Source organism: Cinclus cinclus, chromosome 37 (assembly GCF_963662255.1).
Source record: "Cinclus cinclus chromosome 37, bCinCin1.1, whole genome shotgun sequence".
Taxonomy (NCBI): Eukaryota; Metazoa; Chordata; class Aves; order Passeriformes; family Cinclidae; genus Cinclus; species Cinclus cinclus.
In genome coordinates, this window is record NC_085082.1 from 472,811 (window position 1) to 497,130 (window position 24,320).

Sequence of the window (24,320 nt, forward strand, 5' to 3'; positions counted from 1 at the left end):
AAAAAAAGAGAAAAAAGAGAAAAAAAGAGAAAAGAAGAGAAAAGGAAGGGGGGAAAAAAAGAGGAATAAAAAAGAAAAGGAAGGGGGAGAAAAGAGAAAAAAGAGAAAAAAAGAAAAGGAAGGGAAAAAAAGAGAAAAAAAAGAGAAAAAAAGAGAAAAGGAAGGGGGAGAAAAGAGAAAAAAGAGAAAAAAAAGAGGAAAAAAAGAGAAATAAAAAAGGAAAGAAAAGAAAAGAAAAGAAAAGAAAAGAAAAGAAAAGAAAAGAAAAGAAAAGAAAAGAAAAGAAAAGAAAAGAAAAAGAAAAAAAGAAAAAAAATCCCAAAAAAATCCCCAAAAAATCCCCAAAAAATCCCCAAAAATCCCCTGAACAAATCCAGATTTTGGGGGTTTTTTTTGGTTATTTTTGGGGTGATCCAGGACATTTTTTGGGGGGGAATCCCAGAAATTTTGGGGGGGATCCCAGAATTCTGGGGAGGGGTCCCAGCCCCATTTTTGGGACAAATCCTGAACATTTTGGGGAAGGGTCCAGGATAAAATCCCCAAATTTTGGGGAGGATCCAAAACAAATCCAGATTTTGGGGCTTTTTTTTTTTTGGTTTTTTTGGGGTGATCCAGGATATTTTTTGGGGGGGATCCCAGAAATTTTGGGGAGGGGTCCCAGAAATTTGGGGAGGGGTCTCAGCCCCATTTTTGGGACAAATCCTGAACATTTTGGGGAAGCTCCAGGATAAAATCCCCAAATTTTGGGGAGGATCCAAAACAAATCCAGATTTTGGGGCTTTTTTTTTGGTTTTTTTTTGGGGTGATCCAGGACATTTTTTGGGGGGATCCCAGAAATTTTGGGGAGGGGTCCCAGCCCCATTTTTGGGACAAATCCTGAACATTTTGGGGAAGGGTCCAGGATAAAATCCCAAAATTTTGGGGAGGATCCAAAACAAATCCAGATTTTGGGGCTTTTTTTGGGGGTGATCCAGGACATTTTTTGGGGGGGATCCCAGAAATTTTGGGGAGGGGTCCCAGCCCCATTTTTGGGACAAATCCTGAACATTTTTGGGAAGGGTCCAGGATAAAATCCCAAAATTTTGGGAGGGATCCAAAACAAATCCAGATTTTGGGTTTTTTTTTTTTTCGGGGGTGATCCAGGAAAAATTTTTTGGGGGGGATCCCAGAAATTTTGGGGAGGGGTCCCAGCCCCATTTTTGGGACAAATCCTGAACATTTTGGGGAAGGGTCCAGGATAAAATCCCAAAATTTTGGGGGAGATCCAAAACAAATCCAGATTTTGGGGCTTTTTTTTTTTTGGTTTTTTTGGGGTGATCCAGGATATTTTTTGGGGGGGATCCCAGAAATTTTGGGGAGGGGTCCCAGAAATTTGGGGAGGGGTCCCAGCCCCATTTTTGGGATAAATCCTGAACATTTTTGGGAAGCTCCAGGATAAAATCCCAAAATTTTGGGGAGGATCCAAAACAAATCCAGATTTTGGGGCTTTTTTTGGGATGATCCAGGACATTTTTTGGGGGGGATCCCAGAAATTTTGGGGAGGGGTCCCAGCCCCATTTTTGGGACAAATCCTGAACATTTTGGGGAAGGGTCCAGGATAGAATCCCAAAATTTTGGGGGAGATCCAAAACAAATCCAGATTTTGGGGCTTTTTTTTTTTTTGGTTTTTTTGGGGTGATCCAGGATATTTTTTGGGGGGGATCCCAGAAATTTTGGGGAGGGGTCCCAGAAATTTGGGGAGGGGTCCCAGAAATTTTGGGGAGGGGTCCCAGCCCCATTTTTGGGATAAATCCTGAACATTTTTGGGAAGGGTCCAGGATAAAATCCCAAAATTTTGGGAGGGATCCAAAACAAATCCAGATTTTTTCGGGGGTGATCCAGGAAAAATTTTTTGGGGGGGATCCCAGAATTTTGGGGAGGGGTCCCAGCCCCATTTTTGGGATAAATCCTGAACATTTTGGGGAAGCTCCAGGATAAAATCCCCAAATTTTGGGGAGGATCCAAAACAAATCCAGATTTTGGGGCTTTTTTTTTTGGTTTTTTTGGGGTGATCCAGGATATTTTTTGGGGGGGAATCCCAGAAATTTTGGGGAGGGGTCCCAGAAATTTGGGGAGGGGTCCCAGCCCCATTTTTGGGATAAATCCTGAACATTTTTGGGAAGCTCCAGGATAAAATCCCCAAATTTTGGGGAGGATCCAAAACAAATCCAGATTTTGGGGCTTTTTTTGGGATGATCCAGGACATTTTTTGGGGGGGATCCCAGAAATTTTGGGGAGGGGTCCCAGCCCCATTTTTGGGACAAATCCTGAACATTTTGGGGAAGCTCCAGGATAAAATCCCCAAATTTTGGGGAGGATCCAAAACAAATCCAGATTTTGGGGCTTTTTTTTTGGTTTTTTTTTGGGGTGATCCAGGACATTTTTTGGGGGGGATCCCAGAAATTTTGGGGAGGGGTCCCAGCCCCATTTTTGGGACAAATCCTGAACATTTTGGGGAAGGGTCCAGGATAAAATCCCCAAATTTTGGGGAGGATCCAAAACAAATCCAGATTTTGGGGCTTTTTTTGGGGGTGATCCAGGACATTTTTTGGGGGGGATCTCATAAATTTTGGGGAGGGGTCCCAGCCCCATTTTTTTGTTGTTTTTTTTTTTAATTTCGTTTATTTTTTTTTGGGGCCGATCCCGAGCTCTGCCGGGGCCCCTTTGTTTATTTTGCGAATTCCCGAAGTTTTCCAGCGGGACTCGATGATCTCATGGAGCTGCGTGGGTGGGATTGGGGCCCACCCTTCCCCGAAAAATTTAAAAAAAAAAAATAAATCCCCAAAAAAAGAAAAATCCTAAAAAAAAAAAATACACCAAAAAAAAAAAACAAAAAAACAAAAAAAACTCACAAAAACCCCCCCCAAAGCCCCCCAGAAAACACAAATAAAACCCAAAAAACACAAATAAAACCCAAAAACAAACCCAAAAAACACAAATAAAACCCAAAAAACAAACAAAAAAAACAACACAAAAAACCTCCCCAAAAAAATCTCCCACCCAAAAAAAAAAAAACCCAAAAAAAATCCTAAAAAAAACCCCCACAAAAACAAAACAAAACAAAGCAAAAAAAACACAAAAAAAAACACAAAAAAAACAAAAAAAACCCACAAAACCCCCCCAAAAAATCCTCCCCAAAAAATCTCCCCCCCAAAAAAATCCTAAAAAAAAAAACCCACAAAAAAAAAAAACAAAAAAAAACACAAAAACCCAAAAAAACAAAAAAAAAACCACAAAAACCCCCCCAAAAAACAAAAAACCCACAAAAAACCCCCCCAAATAATCCCCAAAAAAAACCCCACAAACCCCCCCCAAAAAAAACAAAAAAACACAAAAAAACCCAAAAAACCCACAAAAAAACCAAAAAAAAAAACCCAAAAAAATCCCAAAAAAACCCCACAAACCCCCCCCAAAAAAACCAAAAAAACCCCAAAAAATCCCACAAAAAAAACCCCAAAAAATCAAAAAAACAACCCCAAAAAAATCCCCCCCCAAAAAACCAAAAAAACCCAAAAAAACCCCAAAAAAACCCACACAAACCCCCCCAAAAAAACCCCAAACTCCTCCCGACCCCAAAAACCCCACCCTAAAAAAATAATAAAAAATAAATTGAAATAAAAATAAAAAATTAAAATTAAAATTAAGAAAAAAAAAGGGGTTTTTTGGGGGGGGGAAATTTGGATTTTTTTGGGGCACCCCCCAAAAAAAAAAAAAAAAAAAAAAAAAACCAAAAAAATCTCGTGGGGATTTTGGGGATTTTTTTGGGATTTTTTGGGATTTTTTGGGGGATTTTTGGGATTTTTTTGGGGGATTTTTGGGGATTTTTGGGGGGATTTTTTGGGGATTTTTGGGGGATTTTTTTGGGATTTTTTGGGGATTTTTTGGGATTTTTTGGGGGATTTTTTTTGGGATTTTTTTGGGGATTTTTTTGGGGGGATTTTTTTGGGGGATTTTTTTGTTTTTTTGGGGAGAACAAAATATTCTGGATAAATCCGCACCCCTAAAATTCACCCCGAGACCCCAAAATTTGTGGGGTTTTCAAATTCCGACCCCCACCCCAAATCTTCCCCAAGTCCCAAAATCCCCCAAAATTCCCCCAAATTTCCCCCAAAATCTCCTCAAATCCCCTCAACCCCCCCGAAAATCCCCCCCAAACCACCCCAAAAATCCCCCAAAACCTCCTTAAAACCCCCCCAAATTCCCCCCAAGTTCCCCCAAAATCCCCCAAAATTCCCCCAAATTCCCAAAAATCCCACCGAACCCCCCCAAAATCCCCCCCAAACCCCCCCCAAATTCCCCCCAAAATTCCCCAAAATCCCCCAAAATCCCCCCCCGAACCGCCCCAAAATCCCCTCAAATTCCCCCAACCCCCCCTAAAATCCCCCAAAATCCCCCCAAATCCTGAAATATCCCCCCCAAATCCCCCCAAAATCCCCCCCAATCCGCCCGAACCCCCCCCAAATCCCCCCCAAATTCCCCCAAACTCCCCCAAATCCCCCCCAAATTCCCCCAAACTCCCCCAAATCCCCCCCAAATCCCCCCAACCCGCTCCAAAATCCCCCCAAATCCCCCCGAACCCCCCCCAAACCCTCCCCAAATCCCCCAAAACCCCCCCAAATCCCCCCTAAATCCCCCCCAAATCCCCCCAAACTCTCCTCAAATCCCCCCAAATCCCCCCCCCAAACTCCCCCGACTCTCCCCTCCCCACCCTCCCCCCCCCAAATCCCCCTCCCCCCCCCCAAACTCCCCCGACTCTCCCCTCCCCACCCTCCCCCCCCCCCAAATCCCCCCAAATCCCCCCAAATCCCCCTCCCCCCCCCCAAACTCCCCCGACTCTCCCCTCCCCACCCTCCCCCCCCCCCAAATCCCCCCAAATCCCCCCAAATCCCCCCAAACTCCCCCGACTCTCCCCTCCCCACCCTCCCCCCCCCCAAATCCCCCCAAATCCCCCGACCCCCCCCCCAAACTCCCCCGACTCTCCCCTCCCACCCTCCCCCCCCCCCAAATCCCCCTCCCCAGCACTGACCGAGTCTGAAGCCGCTCCCGGGGGGGGGGGGTCCCGGCCGCTCTCCAGCACCACGGGGACATTGTCCCCGTCCCCTCCCCCCCCCGTCCCCCCCTGTCACCCCCGGGTCCCCTCCGGGGGGAGGGGGGAGACCCCCGGGACAACAACGGGGGGGGGAGAGAAACGAACTCGGATCCGGGGGGGACCCCCTTGGGTGGGGGGGGGGGAGGGGAGGGGACGAAGGGGACCCCGGGGGGGGGCAGAGCCAAAAGGGCGGCGAGCAGCAGAGCGGGGCCCATGGCCATGGGGGGGGGGGGGACACGGGGGGGACACGGGGGGGACACCGGGGGGACACGGGGGGGGGAGGGGAACCGCCCCGGGGTGGGGCTGAGGGGGGGAGGGGCGGGGAAATACCCGGGGTGGGGCTGGGGAATCGCCCAACCCCCCCCCTCCCCTCCACACACTACTGGGGATATGGGGGGGGATATGGGGGGGGATATGGGGGGGACACAAGGGACAGAGGGGGGGACACGGGGGAACAGAGGGGGGGACACGGGGGGACAGAGGGGGGGACACGGGGGGGGACACGGGGGGACACGGGGGGACACGGGGGGACAGAGGGGGGGGACACGGGGGGGACACGGGGGGGACACGGGGGGGGGACAGAGGGGGGGACACGGGGGGGACACGGGGGGACAGAGGGGGGGACACGGGGGGGACACGGGGGGGACACGCGGGTGTCGCCCCCTCCCCTCCTCCCCCTCTCGCGGTGGGGAGGAAATGCCAGCGGTGCCAGCCCGCCCCCGCGGGACCGGGACACTGGGGACACATACTGGGGATACTGGGAATACTGGGAATACTGGGACAGCCCACACCGGGCACACTGGGACAGCCCGTACTGGGGACACTGGGGACACTGGGGACACTGGGGACACTGGGACAGCCCGTACTGGGGATACTGGGGACACTGGGGACACTGGGACAGCCCATACTGGGGGCACTGGGGACACTGGGGACACTGAGACAGCCCGTACTGGGGATACTGGGGACACTGGGGACACTGGGACAGCCCGTACTGGGGACACTGGGGACACTGGGACAGCCCGTACTGGGGACATTGGGGACCCTACCCCAGCCCATACTGGTGTCACTGGTGTCACTGGTGCCGGCCCATACTGGGGACCCTACCCCAGCCCATACTGGTGTCACTGGTGTCACTGGTGCCGGCCCATACTGGGGACCCTACCCCAGCCCATACTGGTGTCACTGGTGTCACTGGTGCCGGTCTATACTGGGGACCCTACCCCAGCCCATACTGGTGTCACTGGTGTCACTGGTGCCTCCCCACCGCGGTGACCCCACCCTGGCCCCACTCCATCCGGCGGAGGGGGGAGGGGTGTGTGTGTGTATGTGTGGGGGAGGGGTGTGGCCACCCGGTTGTCACCCAGGTGCCACCAGTGCCCGGGCCAGCAGGTTCCTCTGGCAGCGGCCACCGGAAGTGGCGATGCCACAGCGATGTCACAGCGGTGCCACCCCAGCGCTGGAAAGAAATGTCACCAAGCAGAGCTGGCACTGTCCCCTCCTGGGCCCTGCCCGGGGTCCCGCTGTCCCCGTGTCCCCCCTGCCCGTCCTCGTGTCCCCTCTGTCCCCGTGTCCCCTCTGTCCCCTCTGTCCCCGTGTCCCTCCTGTCCCCGTGTCCCCTCTGTCCCCTCTGTCCCCGTGTCCCTCCTGTCCCCGTGTCCCCCCTGCCCGTCCTCGTGTCCCCTCTGTCCCCGTGTCCCCGTGTCCCTCCTGTCCCCGTGTCCCTCCTGTCCCCGTGTCCCCCCTGCCCGTCCTCGTGTCCCCTCTGTCCCCGTGTCCCCTCTGTCCCCGTGTCCCTCCTGTCCCCCCAGCCCGTCCCTCCTGTCACCGCTGTCGCCTCTGTCTGTCCCCATTGTCCCCGTGTCCCTCTGTCTGTCCCCATTGTCCCCGTGTCCCTCTGTCTGTCCCCATTGTCCCCCTTGTCCCCACTGTCTCCCTGTGTCCCCTTCGTCCCCGTGTCGCCGCTGTCCCCATGTCCCCCCTCTGTCCCTCTGTCCCTCTGTCCCCCCTGTCCCTCTGTCCGTCCCCTCTGTCCCCCCTGTCCCTCTGTCCGTCCCCCCTGTCCCTCTGTCCCCCCTGTCCCTCTGTCCGTCCCCTCTGTCCCCCCTGTCCGTCCCCTTTGTCCCCGTTGTCGCCGCTGTCCCCTTTGTCCCGGGCCGGATCCGGGCGGGAATTGCTGGGCCCTGACTCAGGTCGGGCTCAGCCGGAATTTCTGCCCCGGCCGCCCCTCCCTGGCCGGGATCGCCGGTGCCGGTGCCAATAAATCCCGGGACAATAAATCCCGGGACAATAAATCCCGGGACAGGGACCGGGACAGGGATGGAGCCGCTGGAGCTGCCCAGGGTAGGAGTGGGGTGGGACTGGGATGGAACTGGGGTGGGATTTGGGAAGTGGGATCTCCAGTGCCAATAAATCCCGGGACAGAACCGGGACAAAGTTGGGGACAGGAACCGGAACAGTGACAGGGATGGAGCTGCTGGAGCTGCCCAGGGTAGGACTGGGATGGGATTGGGATGGAACTGGGATGGGATTGGGAACTGGGATCTCCGGTGCCAATAAATCCCGGGACAGGACCGGGACAGGGACTTGGACAGGGATGGAGCTGCTGGAGCTGCCCAGGGTAGGACTGGGATGGGACTGGGATGGGATTGGGAACTGGGATCTCCTGTGCCAATAAATCCCGGGACAGAACCGGGACAGGGACAGGGATGGAGCTGCTGGAGCTGCCCAGGGTAGGACTGGGATGGGACTGGGAACTGGGATGGGACTGGGAACTGGGGTGGGATTTGGGGACTGGGATGGGACTGGGATGGAAACTGGGATGGAACTGGGATGGAACTGGGATGGGACTGGGAACTGGGGTGGGATTTGGGGACTGGGGTGGGACTGGGATGGAAACTGGGATGGAACTGGGATGGAACTGGGATGGGACTGGGAACTGGGGTGGGATTTGGGGACTGGGATGGGACTGGGATGGAACTGGGATGGGATTGGGAACTGGGATGGGATTGGGAACTGGGATGGGACTGGGATGGAACTGGGATGGGACTGGGAACTGGGATGAGACTGGGATGGAACTGGGATGGGACTGGGAACTGGGGTGGGATTTGGGGACTGGGGTGGGACTGGGATGGAAACTGGGATGGAACTGGGATGGAACTGGGATGGGACTGGGAACTGGGGTGGGATTTGGGGACTGGGATGGGACTGGGATGGAACTGGGATGGGATTGGGAACTGGGATGGGATTGGGAACTGGGATGGGACTGGGATGGAACTGGGATGGGACTGGGAACTGGGATGAGACTGGGATGGAACTGGGATGGGACTGGGAACTGGGGTGGGATTTGGGGACTGGGATGGGACTGGGAACTGGGGTGGGATTTGGGGACTGGGATGGGACTGGGATGGAACTGGGATGGGACTGGGAACTGGGGTGGGATTTGGGGACTGGGGTGGGACTGGGATTTCGGCGGTGTCCCCACAGTGTCCCTGTCCCCGCAGGGTTCCTACTGCAGTGTCCCCACCATGTCCCCCCAGTGTCCCCATGATGTCCCTGTGGTGTCCCCATGATGTCCCCACAGGGTTCCTGCTGTTCCTCGGGGCCGGGGCTGTCCCCAGGGCTGTCCCTGTGGTGTCCCCGTGATGTCCCTGTGGTGTCCCCATGTCCCCAGGGCTGTCCCTGTGGTGTCCCCGTGATGTCCCTGTGGTGTCCCCATGTCCCCAGGGCTGTCCCTGTGGTGTCCCCATGATGTGCCCGTGATGTCCCCATGATGTCCCCACAGGGTTCCTGCTGTTCCTCGGGGCCGGGGCTGATGTCCCCAGGGATGTCCCCAGGGATGTCCCCAGGGATGTCCCCAGGGGGGTGTGAGGAGTGCGAGGCCTGGCTGGGCCCGGGGGGGTCCCCACGGCCGTGTGGGCCCGGAGCCCCCGCGGAGGGAGCGGCCCCAGAGCTCCAAGGTACGTCCTGACCCTAAATCCCAAATCCCACCTCCTGAATCCTGAATCCCAAATCCCCAACCCCAATCCCAAACCCCAATCCCAATCCCAACCCCAATCCCAACCCCAATCCCAATCCCAATCCCAATCCCAATCCCAATCCCAATCCCAATCCCAGATCCCCCCACTGAAGATGACATCTACTGCCGCTGCCTGTCCCAAACCCCAACCCCAAACCCCAATCCCAATCCCAACCCCAATCCCAATCCCAATCCCAATCCCAGATCCCCCCACTGAAGATGACATCTACTGCCGCTGCCTGTCGCGCACCCTGTGCCACACGGCCACCCCGGTCACCGTCGGCTTCTACGCGCCCTGCGGCCACCGCCTCGAGTCCCTGCTGGCCAAGGTCACCGGTGCGTTTGGGATTTGGGGGTTTGGGGGTTTGGGATTTGGGGGTTTGGGGGTTTGGGATTTTGGGGATTTGGGGGTTTCGGATTTTGGGGATTTGGGGGTTTGGGATTTTGGGGATTTGGGGGTTTGGGATTTTGTGTTTGGGGTTTTGGGGTTTGGGGTTTTGGGGGTTTTAGGGGGTTTGGGGATTTCAGGGTTTTGGGATTTGGGGATTTGGAGTTTGGGATTTTAGGATTTGGTGTTTGGGGTTTTTGAGGTTTCCTGTGCTTGGTGTTTTTTTCACGAGGGTTTTTGGGTTTCTCGGCGCAGTCCCCAGTCCTGAATCCAACCCTAAACACCGAATCCCATTCCGGTGTCAGATTCCATCCTAAACGCTGAATGTGATCCCGGTCCCGAGTTCCATCCCAATCCTTCATTCAGTCCCAGATCCCAAATCCCAATCTCAAACCCCACCCTAAACTCCAGCGCCAAATCCCGAACTCCGACCCTAAATCCCAAACGCCATCCCCAATCTCATCCCAAATCCCATCCAGCCCAACGCAACCCAACCCAACCCAACCCAACCCAACCCAACCCAACCCATGCCATGAATTCCAACTCAACCCAACCCAACCCAACCCATCCTAAATCTAATCCCAAACCCCATCCAATCCCAAATCTCATCCCAAATCTCTTCCAATCCATCCCAACCCAACCCAACCCAACCCAACCCATCCCAACCCAACGCAACCCAACCCAACGCAACCCAACCCAACCCAACGCAACCCAACCCAACCCAACCCATGCCATGAATTCCAACTCAACCCAACCCAACCCGTCCTAAATCCAATCCCAAATCCCATCCAATCCCAAATCTCATCCCAAATCTCTTCCAATCCATCCCAACCCAACCCAACCCAACCCAACCCATCCTAAATCTAATCCCAAACCCCATCCAATCCCAAATCTCATCCCAAATCTCTTCCAATCCATTCCATCCCAACCCAACTCAACTCAACCCAACCCAACCCATCCTAAGTCTAATCCCAAATCCCATCCAATCCCAAATTTCATCCCAAATCTCATCCCAAATCTCTTCCAATCCATTCCAACCCAACCCAACTCAACTCAACCCAACCCAATCCCGTTGCCAGCCTTCATGCGGGAGGAGATGGCCCGACGCGAAGCCGCCGAGCTGCGCCGCGGCCACCGGAAGCCGCGCAGCCCCCACGGCTGGGGCCTGCTGGTGGCCCTGTGGCTCTTGGCCTTCTACGAGCCCGTGGTCACCGAGAGCCACCTGCGCCGCAAGAACCTGGAGTTCATCTTCATCCGCTTCAGCGCCTGGGAGTTCGAAGGCTGCGACAAACTCTGGGCCGGCTTGGTGACGACGTTGTGCCAAAACATCCGGCGGCATTTCGGCGCGTTGCCGCTCAGCGTCTTCCACGTTTTGGGAACGCGGCCGCGTTTCGCTTCCGGCTTCTCCCAGCGCGAGTGGGTGCTGAAGAAAGGGACCTGCCTGCGGCTCTGGGGGTTGCTCCTGGTGCTGGCCGCGGGCATCGCCATCCTCTTGGTGGCCTTGTTGGTGCCGGGCATCAAGGATCACCACGCGTTGAAGGTGGTGGGCAGCGCCGTGGCGTCGTTGTCCGGTTCTTCGTTGGTGTTGGGCGCTTTGTCCATCCTCAAGAACTTCTTGATCAGCGAGAAGAAGAAAATCGAGCGTTTGACCAACAGCGAAAGGTTCGCCGGGCAGTTGGGTTTCATGAGTAAAATCCGCGGCGAGGTGGAAGTTTTGGTGGATTTTTTGGCGTTCATGGAAGTTTTCGAGCGCCGGCGGCTTCGAGTGGTGTTGGAAATCACCAGTTTGGATCTCTGCTACCCGGAAAAAGTGGCCGGAGTGTTCAACGCCATGGCCACGCTGCTGTCGGACGCCAACGCTCCGTTCATCTTCGTGCTGGCCGTGGATCCCAGCGTCATCGTGCCGTGCCTGGAGCAGACCGGCTGCATGAAGGGTTTGGCGGATAACGGTTACCTCTACCTCAACCGCGCCGTCACGTTGCCGTTTTCCATCCCGGAAATGGGCGCCCGTTCCAGGTTACGAAGCGTCGAAGCCGCCATCCAAACGCGGGAAGATCTCATGTACCGAATCATCGCCGGCAACGTCGCCAAAACCCGCGGCGGCGGCGGCGTGGCGGCGGCGGCGTTTCCCGGTTGGAAGGAGGTGGATTCCGAGGCCGTGGTGTGGATTCACGAAGCGTTCCGGTGCCTCCACGATGGTTCTGACGTTTTGTCCCGTTACCTCCCGGAGAACGGCGCCAACGTCCGCAGAATCGTCAACACCATCCCCATCACGTTGAGGTTGCTCTTGCACCGTTCCGGCGGCGGCGTCGCCGAAATCCTGTCCCCTCGCGCCGCGGCGGCCTGGGTGGTTTTGGCCGATCGTTGGCCGTGTCGGCTCAGTTGGGCGTTGCAATGTTTGGAAGACGCCGGGCAGGGCGCGGCGACGCCGGAACTTTCCGGCAAATCCCTTTGGAGCATCTTCCGAGAGAACGCCGGAGAGTTGAGCTCGCTCCGGCAACCGTTGGGCAAAGTGTTGAGTTTGGACGACGATCCGGAGCTTTTCCAGGAATTCCTGGCTCGGGATTTCCCGTTCGGCGCGGCCGAGGCGCGGCGGCTCCTGGCGGTGACGGTGAATTTGGATCATTCCATCCGGCGCCAGATGGGATTCTTGAGGGCCTTGGCGCGGATCGGCAAAACCGCGCCGGTGTCGCGGGGGGTGCAGTGTCCCTGCGGGCCCTGAGCCGCGCGGAAGTTGGGATTCTGGGGGATTATTTTGGGATTATTTTGGATTGTTAAGGGATTATTTTGGATTTTTGGGGATTATTTTGGATTTTTGGGGATTATTTTGGATTTTTGGGGATTATTCTGGAATTTTTTTGGATAATCAAGGGATTATTTTGGATTTTTTGGGGATTATTTTGGATTTTTGGGGATTATTCTGGAATTTTTTTGGATAATCAAGGGATTATTTTGGATTTTTTGGGGATTATTTTGGATTTTTGGGGATTATTTTGGAATTTTTTTGGATAATCAAGGGATTATTTTGGATTTTTGGGGGTTATTTTGGATTTTTTGGGGATTATTTTGGAATTTTTTTGGATAATCAAGGGATTATTTTGGATTTTTTGGGGATTATTTTGGATTGTTTGGGGATTACTTTGGATTTTTGGGGATTATTTTGGAATTTTTTTGGATAATCAAGGGATTATTTTGGATTTTTGGGGGTTATTTTGGATTTTTGGGGATTATTTTGGATTTTTTTTATTATTATTAAGGGATTATTTTGGATTTTTTGGGGATTATTAAGGGATTTTTGGGGATTATTTTGGATTTTTTTGTGATTATTTGGGTTTTTTTGGGATTATTTCGGATTTTTTTGGGATTATTTTGGAATTTTTGTGGTTATTTGGGATTTTGGGGATTATTTGGGATTTTTGGGATTATTTAGGGATTTTTTTGTTATTATTTTGGATTTTTTGTGATTATTTTGGATTTTTTGTGATTATTTGGGATTTTTTGGGATTATTTTGGATTTTTTGAGGTTATTTAGGGATTTTTTTGGGGATTATTACGGGATTTTATGGGATTATTTTGGATTTTTTGGATTTTTTGGTTTATTTTGGATTTTTGGGATTATTTTGGATTTTGGAGAATATTTGGGATTTTTTGGGGATTATTTTGGGATTTTTTGGGGATTATTTATGGTTTTTTTTATTATTTAGAGATTTTTTTATTCTTATTCTTTTGGATTATTTTTTGATTTTTTGGGGGGTCTTTTTTGGATCTTGGGGATTATTTTGGGATTTTTGGGGATATCTTTTGGGGATTTTATTTTTATTTTTTGCGCATTTTGGGTTTTTTTAGGACTTCTTGGGATTAATTTGGGGTTTGTTGGGATTTTTAGGGTTTTTTTCATTTTTTTGGGGATTTATTGGGAATTTTTTGGGATTACTGCAGATTTTTTTGGGATTATTTTGTTCTTCTTTTGATGACACTTCTGGGGTTTTTTTTAAGATTTTGGTTTTTCGGGATTATTTTGGGAAAATTAGGGGTTTTTTTGGGAATGTTTTGGATTATTTTGGGATTTTCAAGGGGTTACTTTTGGATCGCTTGCGATTATTTAGGAATATTTTTGTTTATTTCGAATAATTTACAATTATTTTTATTATTTTGGATTATTTGTTATTATTCGGGAATATTTGGGATTATTTGGGATCGGGATCCCCTGACCCCGAGGGAACTCCGGAAGGATTTTGGGACCTTCTGGGGGGAAAACGGGAACAGGAATTCCGGGGTTTTATTCCCAGTTTTTTGTCACTGGGAGATGCTGGAGGGGTCTTGGAAAATCCAGAGGGAATTCCAGGATTTAATTCCCGGGATTTTGAACCTGGGTGGATCCAGAGGGAATTCCGGGATTTAATTCCCGGGATTTTGAACCTGGGAGGATCCAGAGGGAATTCCGGGATTTAATTCCCAGGATTTTGGTCCTGGGAGGATCCAGAGGGAATTCCGGGATTTAATTCCCGGGATTTTGAACCTGGGAGGATCCAGAGGGAATTCCGGGATTTAATTCCCGGGATTTTGAACCTGGGTGGATCCAGAGGGAATTCCGGGATTTAATTCCCGGGATTTGGGTCCTGGGAGGATCCAGAGGGAATTCCGGGATTTAATTCCCGGGATTTTGGTCCTGGGAGGATCCAGAGGGAATTCCGGGATTTAATTCCCGGGATTTTGAACCTGGGAGGATCCAGAGGGAATTCCGGGATTTAATTCCCGGGATTTTGAACCTGGGTGGATCCAGAGGGAATTCCGGGATTTAATTCCTGGGATTTGGGTCCTGGGAGGATCCAGAGGGAATTCCGGGATTTAATTCCCGGGATTTTGGTCCTGGGAGGATCCAGAGGGAATTCCGGGATTTAATTCCCGGGATTTTGAACCTGGGAGGATCCAGAGGGAATTCCGGGATTCAATTCCCGGGATTTTGGTCCTGGGTGGATCCAGAGGGAATTCCGGGATTTAATTCCCGGGATTTTGAACCTGGGAGGATCCAGAGGGAATTCCGGGATTTAATTCCCGGGATTTTGGTCCTGGGAGGATCCAGAGGGAATTCCGGGATTTAATTCCCGGGATTTGGGTCCTGGGAGGATCCAGAGGGAATTCCTGGATTTAATTCCCGGGATTTTGGTCCTGGGAGGATCCTGGGTTATCCCAAAGTTCCTGGAATCCCAAAAATTCCCATCCCTGTCGGGAATCCCCCAATCCTGAGACTTTTTTGGGATCTCTTCCCAAAATTTGGGTGGGAAAATTGGGGAAAATCCTCCCCCTCCCCCACAAAAAAAAAAACAAACCCAAATCCGGGCAATTCCCAAACCCCATCCCAGCGGAATTCCCGGGAAAATTCCCCCAATAAACCAAGCTCCAACCCTGGCTCTGCGCTCTGGGAATTTTTATGGGGTTTTTGGGGACTTTTTTGGGGACTTTTTGGGATTTTTGGGGATTTTTGGGGATTTTTTTGGGGAGTTTTTTGGGGATTTTTTGGGATTTTTGGGGAGTTTTTTGGGGATTTTTTGGGATTTTTGGGGTTTTTTTGGGGATTTTTGGGATTTTTGGGTTTTTTTTGGGGGGGGGATATTTGGGATTTTTTGGGGGATTTTTTGGGATTTTTGGGGATTTTTTGGGATTTCCGGGATTTTTTGGGGGATTTTTTTGGGATTTTTGGGGTTTTTTTGGGGATTTTTTGGGATTTTTTGGGGATTTTTGGGATTTTTGGTTTTTTTTGGGGGGGGATATTTGGGATTTTTTGGGGGTTTTTTTGGGATTTTTGGGGTTTTTTTGGGGATTTTTTGGGATTTCTGGGATTTTTTGGGGGATTTTTTTGGGATTTTTGGGGTTTTTTTGGGGATTTTTGGGATTCTTTTGGGGATTTTTTGGGATTTTTGGTTTTTTTTGGGGGGGATATTTGGGATTTTTGGGGGGATATTTGGGGTTTTTTTGGGGGGGATTTTTGGGGACTTTTTGGGATTCTTTTCGGGACTTTTTGGGGATTTTTGGGGTTTTTTGGGGGGAAATTTGGGATTTTTAGGGGGATTTTTGGGATTCTTTTGGGATTTTTGTTTTTTTTTGGGGGGGATATTTGGGATTTTTTGGGGGAATTTTGGTTTTTTTTTATTTTTGGGGATTTTTGGATTTTTTGGGGTTTTTTGGGGGGGATATTTGGGTTTTTTGGGGGGATTTTTTGGGATTTTTGGGATTCTTTTCGGGATCTTTGGGGGGATTAATTTGGGGATTTTTGGGTTTTTTGGGGGGGATATTTGGGGGGTTTTTGGGGGGGATTTTTGGGGATTTTTTTGGACTTTCTGGGATTCTTTTGGGGATTTTTGGGTTTTTTTGGGGGGGATATTTGGGATTTTTTGGGGGATATTTGGGATTTTTTTGGGGGGATTTTATGGGATTTTTTAAAATTTTATTTTATTTTGGGGGGGATTTTTTTTTTTCTTTTATTTTTTGGGGATTTTATGGGATTTTCCGCCTGCTCCGCGGTTTTTCTTTATTTTTAATTATTATTTTTTTTTTTTTTTCGTGGGGGGAGGGGGAGTGGGATTTTCACCTCCCCTCCCCCCACCCCCTCCCCAAAATCCCCAAACTGCCCCAAAAAATTCTGGAATTCCAAGATGAGTCCCCAAAAAAAAGAGGGCAGGTGACGAACGCAGAATTCCTTTAATTACAAAACAGCCGTGAACAAAAATTTCCACCGCGGGGGGAAAAAGAAAAAACAAAAAAAACCCAAAACAAACAAAAGAAAAAAACAAAAAAAAAAAAAAAAAAAGAAAAAAAAGAAAAAAAAAAGAAGGAAAAACATCCAGAAAAAAAAAAAAGGGGGGGGAGGGAAAGACAAAAAAAAAAAAAAAAAAAAAAAAGGGAAAAATGAAGGAAAAAAATCCAGGGGGGAAAAAAAAAAGAAAGAAAAGGGGAAAAGAGAGAGAAAAAATCGGAATAAAGAGGAAAAATAAAGGAAAAAAGAAAGGGAAGAAAAAAGGAAGGAAAGGGGAAAAGAAAGAGGAAAAAATGGAAAAAAAATTAAAGGGAAAAAATCCAGGGAAAAAAAAAGAGAAAAATAAGGGGAAAATACAGAAAAAAAGGGGAAAATGAAGGGAAGAAAAAGAAAAAAAAGGGGGAAAATAAAGGGAAAAAAGCAGGGAAAAAACAAAAAGAAAAAACAAATATAAAAAGGGGAAAAGATAGAAAAAAATTGGGGAAAATGCAGGAAAATAAAAGAAGAAAAAAACAGAAAAAAAGGGGAAAAGAGAGGAAAAAAATGGGAAAAATAAAGGGAAGAAAAAGAAACAAAAAACAAAAAAGGGGGAAAATAAAGGGGAAAAAGGAAAAAAAGCAAAAAAAAAAAGGGGGGAAAGACAGAAAAAAAAAAAGGGAAAAATAAAGGGAAAAAAACGGAAAAAAAATCAAAAAAAAGGAAAAGACAGAAAAAAAGGGAAAAATCAGAGGGGAAAAAACGGGAAAAAAAGAAAAAAAAGGGAAAAGACGGAAAAAAAAAAGGGAAAAATAAAGGGGAAAAAATGAAAAAAAAAAATAAAAAAAGGGAAAAGACAGAAAAAAAAAAAGGAAAAATCAAAGGGGAAAAAATGAAAAAAAAAATAAAAAGAAGGGAAAAGACAGAAAAAAAAAGGGAAAAATCAAAGGGGAAAAAAGGGAAAAAAAATCAAAAAAAGGGAAAAATCAAAGGGGAAAAAAGGGAAAAAAAATCAAAAAAAGGGAAAAGACAGGAAAAAAAAGGGAAAAATAAAGGGAAAAAAACGGAAAAAAAAAAGGGAAAAGGCAGAAAAAAAAAAGGGAAAAATAAAGGGAAAAAAAAGGGGAAAAAAAGAAAAAAAAAGGAAAAGACAGGAAAAAAAAGGGAAAAATTAAAGGGAAAAAAACGGGAAAAAAAAAAAGGGAAAAGACAGAAAAAAAAAAGGGAAAAATAAAGGGGAAAAAAAAGGGAAAAAAAAAGGGAAAAGGCAGAAAAAAAAGGGAAAAATCAAGGGGGAAAAAAGGAAAAAAAAAAGAAAAAAAAGGGAAAAGGCAGAAAAAAAAGGGAAAAATAAAGGAAAAAAAACGGAAAAAAAAAAGAAAAAAAGGGGAAAAGACAGAAAAAAAAAAGGGAAAAATAAAGGGGAAAAAAAAGGGAAAAAAAAAGGGAAAAGGCAGAAAAAAAAGGGAAAATAAAGGGAAAAAAACGGAAAAAAAAAAGAAAAAAAAGGGGAAAAGACAGAAAAAAAAAGGAAAAAAAAAGGGAAAAAAAGGAAAAGACAGAAAAAAAAAAGGGAAAAATCAAGGGGGAAAAAAGGAAAAAAAAAAGAAAAAAAAGGGAAAAGGCAGAAAAAGCCCAAAGCCCAAAAAAGCAGCAGGGAAAGAAAATTCCCGGCTGGAAAATCGGGAATTTCCCTCCGGAATTCCAATTACCAACCCCCGCCCCGAGCCCTGCAGCTCCCTGAAAGATTTTATTGCACTCAATGGGAAAAGGAAATGAAAATAACATAAAATAAAATAAAATAAAATAAAATAAAATAAAATAAAATATTAAAATAAAAAAATAAAAAATTAAAATAAATAAAATAAAATAAAATAAAATAAAAAAATAAAAAATTAAAATAAATAAAATAAAACAAAATAAAAAAAATTTAAAATAATAAAATAAAATAAAAAAATAAAAAAATTAAAATAAATAAAATAAAATAAAATAAAATAAAATAAAAAATTAAAATAAAAAAATAAAAATTTAAAATAAAAAAATAAAAAATTAAAATAAATAAAATAAAATAAAATAAAAAAATAAAAAATTAAAATAAATAAAATAAAATAAAACAAAATAAAAAAATAAAATAATAATATAAAATAAAAAATAAAAAATTAAAATAAATAAAATAAAATAAAAAAATAAAAAATTAAAATAAATAAAATAAAATAAAGTAAAACTAAAAAATAATAAAATGAAATAAAATAAAATAATAAAAAATTAAAATAATAAAATAATAAAATAAAATAAAAAAATAAAACAAAAATAAAATAAAACAAAGTAAAATAAAATAAAATAAAATGAAGTAAAATAAAATAAATAAAATGAAATGAAATAAAATAAAATAAAATAAAATGAAATAAAATAAAATAAATGAAACTAAACTAAACTAAAATAAAAAATAAAATAAATTTAAAAAAATACGATAAAACAAAATAAAAATAAAATAAAACTAAACTAAACTAAAAATAAAATAAACTAAAAGTAAAATAAAATAAAATAAAATAAAATAAATAAAAATAAAATAAGAAAATAACCTAAAATAAAATAAAATTAAAATAAAATAAAATAAAATAAAAAGACAATAAAATAAAATAAAATAAAATAAAATAAAATAAAATAAAATAAAATAGAATAAAATAAAATAAAATAAAAAGACAATAAAATAAAATAAAATAAAATAAAAATAAAAGACAATGAAATAAAATAAAATAAAATAGAATAGAATAAAATAAAATAAAATAAAATAAAATAAAATAGAATAAAATAAAATAAAATAAAATAAAGTAGCTCAACCCCCCCTGGGAATTCTGGGAAATTTTGGGAATTCCGGGTCGGGAGATTCCCCTCCCCTCCCCCCCTTTTATTTATTTATTTTTTTATTTTCTTTTTTTTTAATTTTTTGGGGTTTTTTTTGTTTTTTTTTCTGGAAATTGGAGGAATTCCAGCCCTTCCCTGCCCCCCCTTCCCAACCTCCTCCTTTTCCTGGGAATTTTTGCAGCTGGGGACAAAGAGAGACAGGAAAAAAAAAAAGGGAAAGGAAAGGAAAAATTAAAATAAAAAAGAGAAAAATCGAATAAAAATAAAGGGAAAGAAAAGAAAAATAAAATCAAAAATAACAAAATAAAGAAAAATAGAATAAAGTCAAAATAAAATAAAATAAAATTAAAATTTAAAAAATAAAATAAAATCAAAAATAACAAAATAAAATAAAGTAAAATAAAATAGAATAAAAGTAAAATAAAATAAAATAAAAATAAAATCAAAAATAACAAAATAAAGTAAAATAAAATAGAATAAAAATAAAGTAAACCAAAATAAAATAAAATAAAATAAAAAAGAGAAACCAAAATAAAATAAAATAAAATAAAATTAAAATAAAATAAAAAATAACAAAATAAATTAAAATAAAGTAGAATAAAGTCAAAATAAAAAAAACCAAAAATAACAAAATAAAGTAAAATAAAATAGAATAAAATCAAAATAAAATGAAGTAAACCAAAATAAAATAAAATAAAATAGAATAAAATAAAATAAAAATAAAATAAAATAAAAATAAAGGAAACCAAAATCAAGTCAAATCAAATAAAAAAGAAAAAAATAAAAGAAACCAAAAGAAACCAAAATAAAATGAAATAGAATAAAAAGAAATAAAATAAAATAAAATAAAATAAAATAAAATAAAATAAAATAAAAGAAACCAAAATAAAATAGAATAGAATGAAGTAAAAAATAAATGAAATGAAACTAAAAAGAAACCCAAATAAAATAAAATAAAATAAAATAAAATAGAATAAAATAGAATAAAAGAAACCCAAATAAAATGAAATAAAATAAAAATAAAGCAAAATAAGATGAAATAAACCAAGCCAAAATAAAATAGAATAAAACAACAGAATAAAATAAAATAGAACAGAATAAAATAACAGAATAAAATAGAATAAAATAACAGAATAAAACAGAATAAAATAACAGAATAAAACAGAATAAAATAACAAAATAAAACAAAATAAAATAGAATAAAACAGAATAAAATAACAGAATAAAACAGAATAAAACAGAATAAAACAGAATAAAATAACAGAATAAAACAGAATAAAATAGAATAAAACAGAATAAAATAACAGAATAAAACAGAATAAAATAATAGAATAAAACAGAATAAAACAAAATAAAACAGAATAAAACAGAATAAAATAACAGAATAAAGCAGAATAAAACAGAATAAAATAACAGAATAAAACAGAATAAAATAACAGAATAAAACAGAATAAAATAACAAAATAAAACAAAATAAAATAGAATAAAACAGAATAAAATAACAGAATAAAACAGAATAAAACAGAATAAAATAACAGAATAAAATAACAGAATAAAGCAGAATAAAACCGAATAAAACCGAATGAAATAAAACAGAACAAAACCCAATCCCATTTCCAATCCCATTTTCCATTTCCATTCCCATTCCCATTTTTAATTTCTCTTTTTCCATTTCCATTTTTCCATTTCCATTTTTCCATTTCCTTCTCCATTTCCATTTCCTTTTTTCATTCTCATTTTCCATTTCCATTTTCCATTTTTGACTTTAATCTTTCATTTCCATTTTTCATTTTAATTTTCCATTTCCATTTTCCATTTTCATTTTTCATTTCCATTTTTCATTTTTCATTTTAATTTTCCATTTCCATTTTAATTTTCCATCTCCAGTTTTAATTTTCCATTTCCATTTTTCGTTTTTCATTTTAATTTTCCATTTTCCATTTTAATTTTCCATTTCCATTTCCATTTTCCATTCCTCATTTTCCATTTTCCATTTCCATCTCCATTTTTAATTTTCCATTTCCATTTAAATTTTCCATCTCCATTTTTCATTTCCATTTTAATTTTCCATTTTAATTTTCCATTTTCCATTTTTCATTTTCCATTTTAATTTTCATTTCCATTCCTCATTTCCATTTTTAATTTTCCATTTCCATTTCCATCTCCATTTCCATTTTCCATTTCCATTTTTCATTTTCCATTTTAATTTTCCATTTCCATTTCCATCTCCATTTCCATTTTCCATTTTTCATTTCCATTTTAATTTTCCATTTTTCATTTTCCATTTTAATTTTCCATTTCCATTCCTCATTCCTCATTTCCATTTTTGACGATTTTTTATTTTTTTTTCTCCTTTTTTGGTTTTTTTTTTTTTTTTTTTTTTTTTTTTTTGTTTCGGGAGGGAATTCCCAAATTTCCTCCTCCTGCAAAAAAACAAAAACAAAAACCCAACAAGAAAAGCCCACAAAAAACAACAGAGGGCAGGAGAAAACCACAGAAATCAGGAGAAAATAAAATGAAATTAAATGAAGTAAAATAAAATAAAATAAAATAAAATAAAATAAAATAAAATGGAATGAAATATAAAATAAATATAAAATAAAATGGAATGAAATGAAATATAAAATATAAAATAAAATAAAATAAAACACAACGAAATCCAATTTTCCGGGGGTAATTTTTTTTTTATTTGTAATTTTTTTTTATTTTTTGGGGGGAATTTTTTTTTTTTTTTTTTTTTTTATTTTTGGGGGGAATTTTGGATTTTTTTTTTTTATTTTAATTTTATTTTTATTTTTCCTGTAATAATTTAATTTTTTTCCAGGGGGGGTTTTTGGGGCTCACCTGAGCTCAGAGCGGGGACGATTCCGGGCGGGGGTCGAGGAGCGGCCGCCGCTGGTCCCGGGAGCACCTCAGGCCTGTGGGGAACTCCTGCAGTTATTCCCAATTTTATCCCAAATTCCCGATCATTTCCTGCAGTTATTCCCAATTTTATCCCAATTCCTGATCATTTCCTGCACTTATTCCCAATTTTATCCCAAATTCCTGATCATTTCCGGAGTTATTCCCAATTTTATCCCAAATTCCTGATCATTTCCGGAGTTATTCCCAATTTTATCCCAAATTCCCGATCATTTCCTGCAGTTATTCCCAATTTTATCCCAAATTCCTGATCATTTCCGGAGTTATTCCCAATTTTATCCCAAATTCCTGATCATTTCCGGAGTTATTCCCAATTTTATCCCAAATTCCTGATCATTTCCCGCAGTTATTCCCAATTTTATCCCAAATTCCTGATCATTTCCGGAGTTATTCCCAATTTTATCCCAAATTCCTGATCATTTCCTGCAGTTATTCCCAATTTTATCCCAAATTCCTGATCATTTCCGGAGTTATTCCCAATTTTATCCCAAATTCCTGATCATTTCCGGAGTTATTCCCAATTTTATCCCAAATTCCCGATCATTTCCTGCAGTTATTCCCAATTTTATCCCAAATTCCTGATCATTTCCGGAGTTATTCCCAATTTTATCCCAATTCCTGATCATTTCCGGAGTTATTCCCAATTTTATCCCAATTCCTGATCATTTCCTGCAGTTATTCCCAATTTTATCCCAAATTCCTGATCATTTCCCGCAGTTATTCCCAATTTTATCCCAAATTCCTGATCATTTCCGGAGTTATTCCCAATTTTATCCCAAATTCCTGATCATTTCCTGCAGTTATTCCCAATTTTATCCCAAATTCCCGATCATTTCCTGCAGTTATTCCCAATTTTATCCCAAATTCCTGATCATTTCCTGCAGTTATTCCCAATTTTATCCCAAATTCCTGATCATTTCCTGCAGTTATTCCCAATTTTATCCCAAATTCCCAATCATTTCCGGAGTTATTCCCAATTTTATCCCAAATTCCTGATCATTTCCTGCAGTTATTCCCAATTTTATCCCAAATTCCCGATCATTTCCTGCAGTTATTCCCAATTTTATCCCAAATTCCTGATCATTTCCTGCACTTATTCCCAATTTTATCCCAAATTCCTGATCATTTCCTGCAGTTATTCCCAATTTTATCCCAAATTCCTGATCATTTCCTGAGTTATTCCCAATTTTATCCCAAATTCCTGATCATTTCCTGCAGTTATTCCCAATTTTATCCCAAATTCCTGATCATTTCCTGCAGTTATTCCCAATTTTATCCCAAATTCCCGATCATTTCCTGCAGTTATTCCCAATTTTATCCCAAATTCCTGATCATTTCCTGCAGTTATTCCCAATTTTATCCCAAATTCCCGATCATTTCCTGCAGTTATTCCCAATTTTATCCCAAATTCCTGATCATTTCCTGCAGTTATTCCCAATTTTATCCCAAATTCCTGATCATTTCCTGAGTTATTCCCAATTTTATCCCAAATTCCCGATCATTTCCTGCAGTTATTCCCAATTTTATCCCAAATTCCTGATCATTTCCTGCAGTTATTCCCAATTTTATCCCAATTCCTGATCATTTCCGGAGTTATTCCCAATTTTATCCCAAATTCCCGATCATTTCCTGCAGTTATTCCCAATTTTATCCCAATTCCTGATCATTTCCGGAGTTATTCCCAATTTTATCCCAAATTCCTGATCATTTCCCGCAGTTATTCCCAATTTTATCCCAAATTCCCGATCATTTCCTGCAGTTATTCCCAATTTTATCCCAAATTCCTGATCATTTCCCGCAGTTATTCCCAATTTTATCCCAAATTCCCGATCATTTCCGGAGTTATTCCCAATTTTATCCCAAATTCCTGATCATTTCCCGCAGTTATTCCCAATTTTATCCCAAATTCCTGATCATTTCCGGAGTTATTCCCAATTTTATCCCAAATTCCCGATCATTTCCGGAGTTATTCCCAATTTTATCCCAAATTCCTGATCATTTCCCGCAGTTATTCCCAATTTTATCCCAAATTCCCGATCATTTCCGGAGTTATTCCCAATTTTATCCCAAATTCCTGATCATTTCTGGAGTTATTCCCAATTTTATCCCAAATTCCCGATCATTTCCTGGAGTTATTCCCAATTTTATCCCAAATTCCTGATCATTTCCCGCAGTTATTCCCAATTTTATCCCAAATTCCTGATCATTTCCGCAGTTATTCCCAATTTTATCCCAAATTCCTGATCATTTCCTGCAGTTATTCCCAATTTTA

At 42.8% G+C, this 24,320-nt stretch overlaps 2 protein-coding genes across 2 annotated transcripts in view; one reads left to right on the forward strand and one right to left on the reverse strand.

The window, feature by feature from the left end:
* PPP1R37 (protein phosphatase 1 regulatory subunit 37) overlaps positions 1–24,320 on the reverse strand; it is a 55,040-nt gene that overhangs the window by 5,615 nt on the left and 25,105 nt on the right. The gene's annotated exons all lie outside the window — the stretch shown is intronic.
* On the forward strand, positions 8,976–12,588 carry NKPD1 (NTPase KAP family P-loop domain containing 1). The gene is made up of 3 exons (XM_062512434.1): positions 8,976–9,084; positions 9,348–9,479; positions 10,611–12,588. Exons 1-3 carry the CDS (start codon positions 8,976–8,978, stop codon positions 12,251–12,253), a joined length of 1,884 nt encoding a protein of 627 aa, XP_062368418.1. The 3' UTR covers positions 12,254–12,588.

Bases quoted from the DNA above. Each gene is read 5' to 3' on its own strand.
- NKPD1 (XM_062512434.1), top strand. From the start codon at position 8,976: ATGTCCCCAGGGGGGTGTGAGGAGTGCGAGGCCTGGCTGGGCCCGGGG. The intron at 9,085-9,347 runs GTACGTCCTGAC...TCCCAATCCCAG, and splicing joins AGCGGCCCCAGAGCTCCAAG to ATCCCCCCACTGAAGATGAC. The intron at 9,480-10,610 runs GTGCGTTTGGGA...TCCCGTTGCCAG, and splicing joins CCTGCTGGCCAAGGTCACCG to CCTTCATGCGGGAGGAGATG.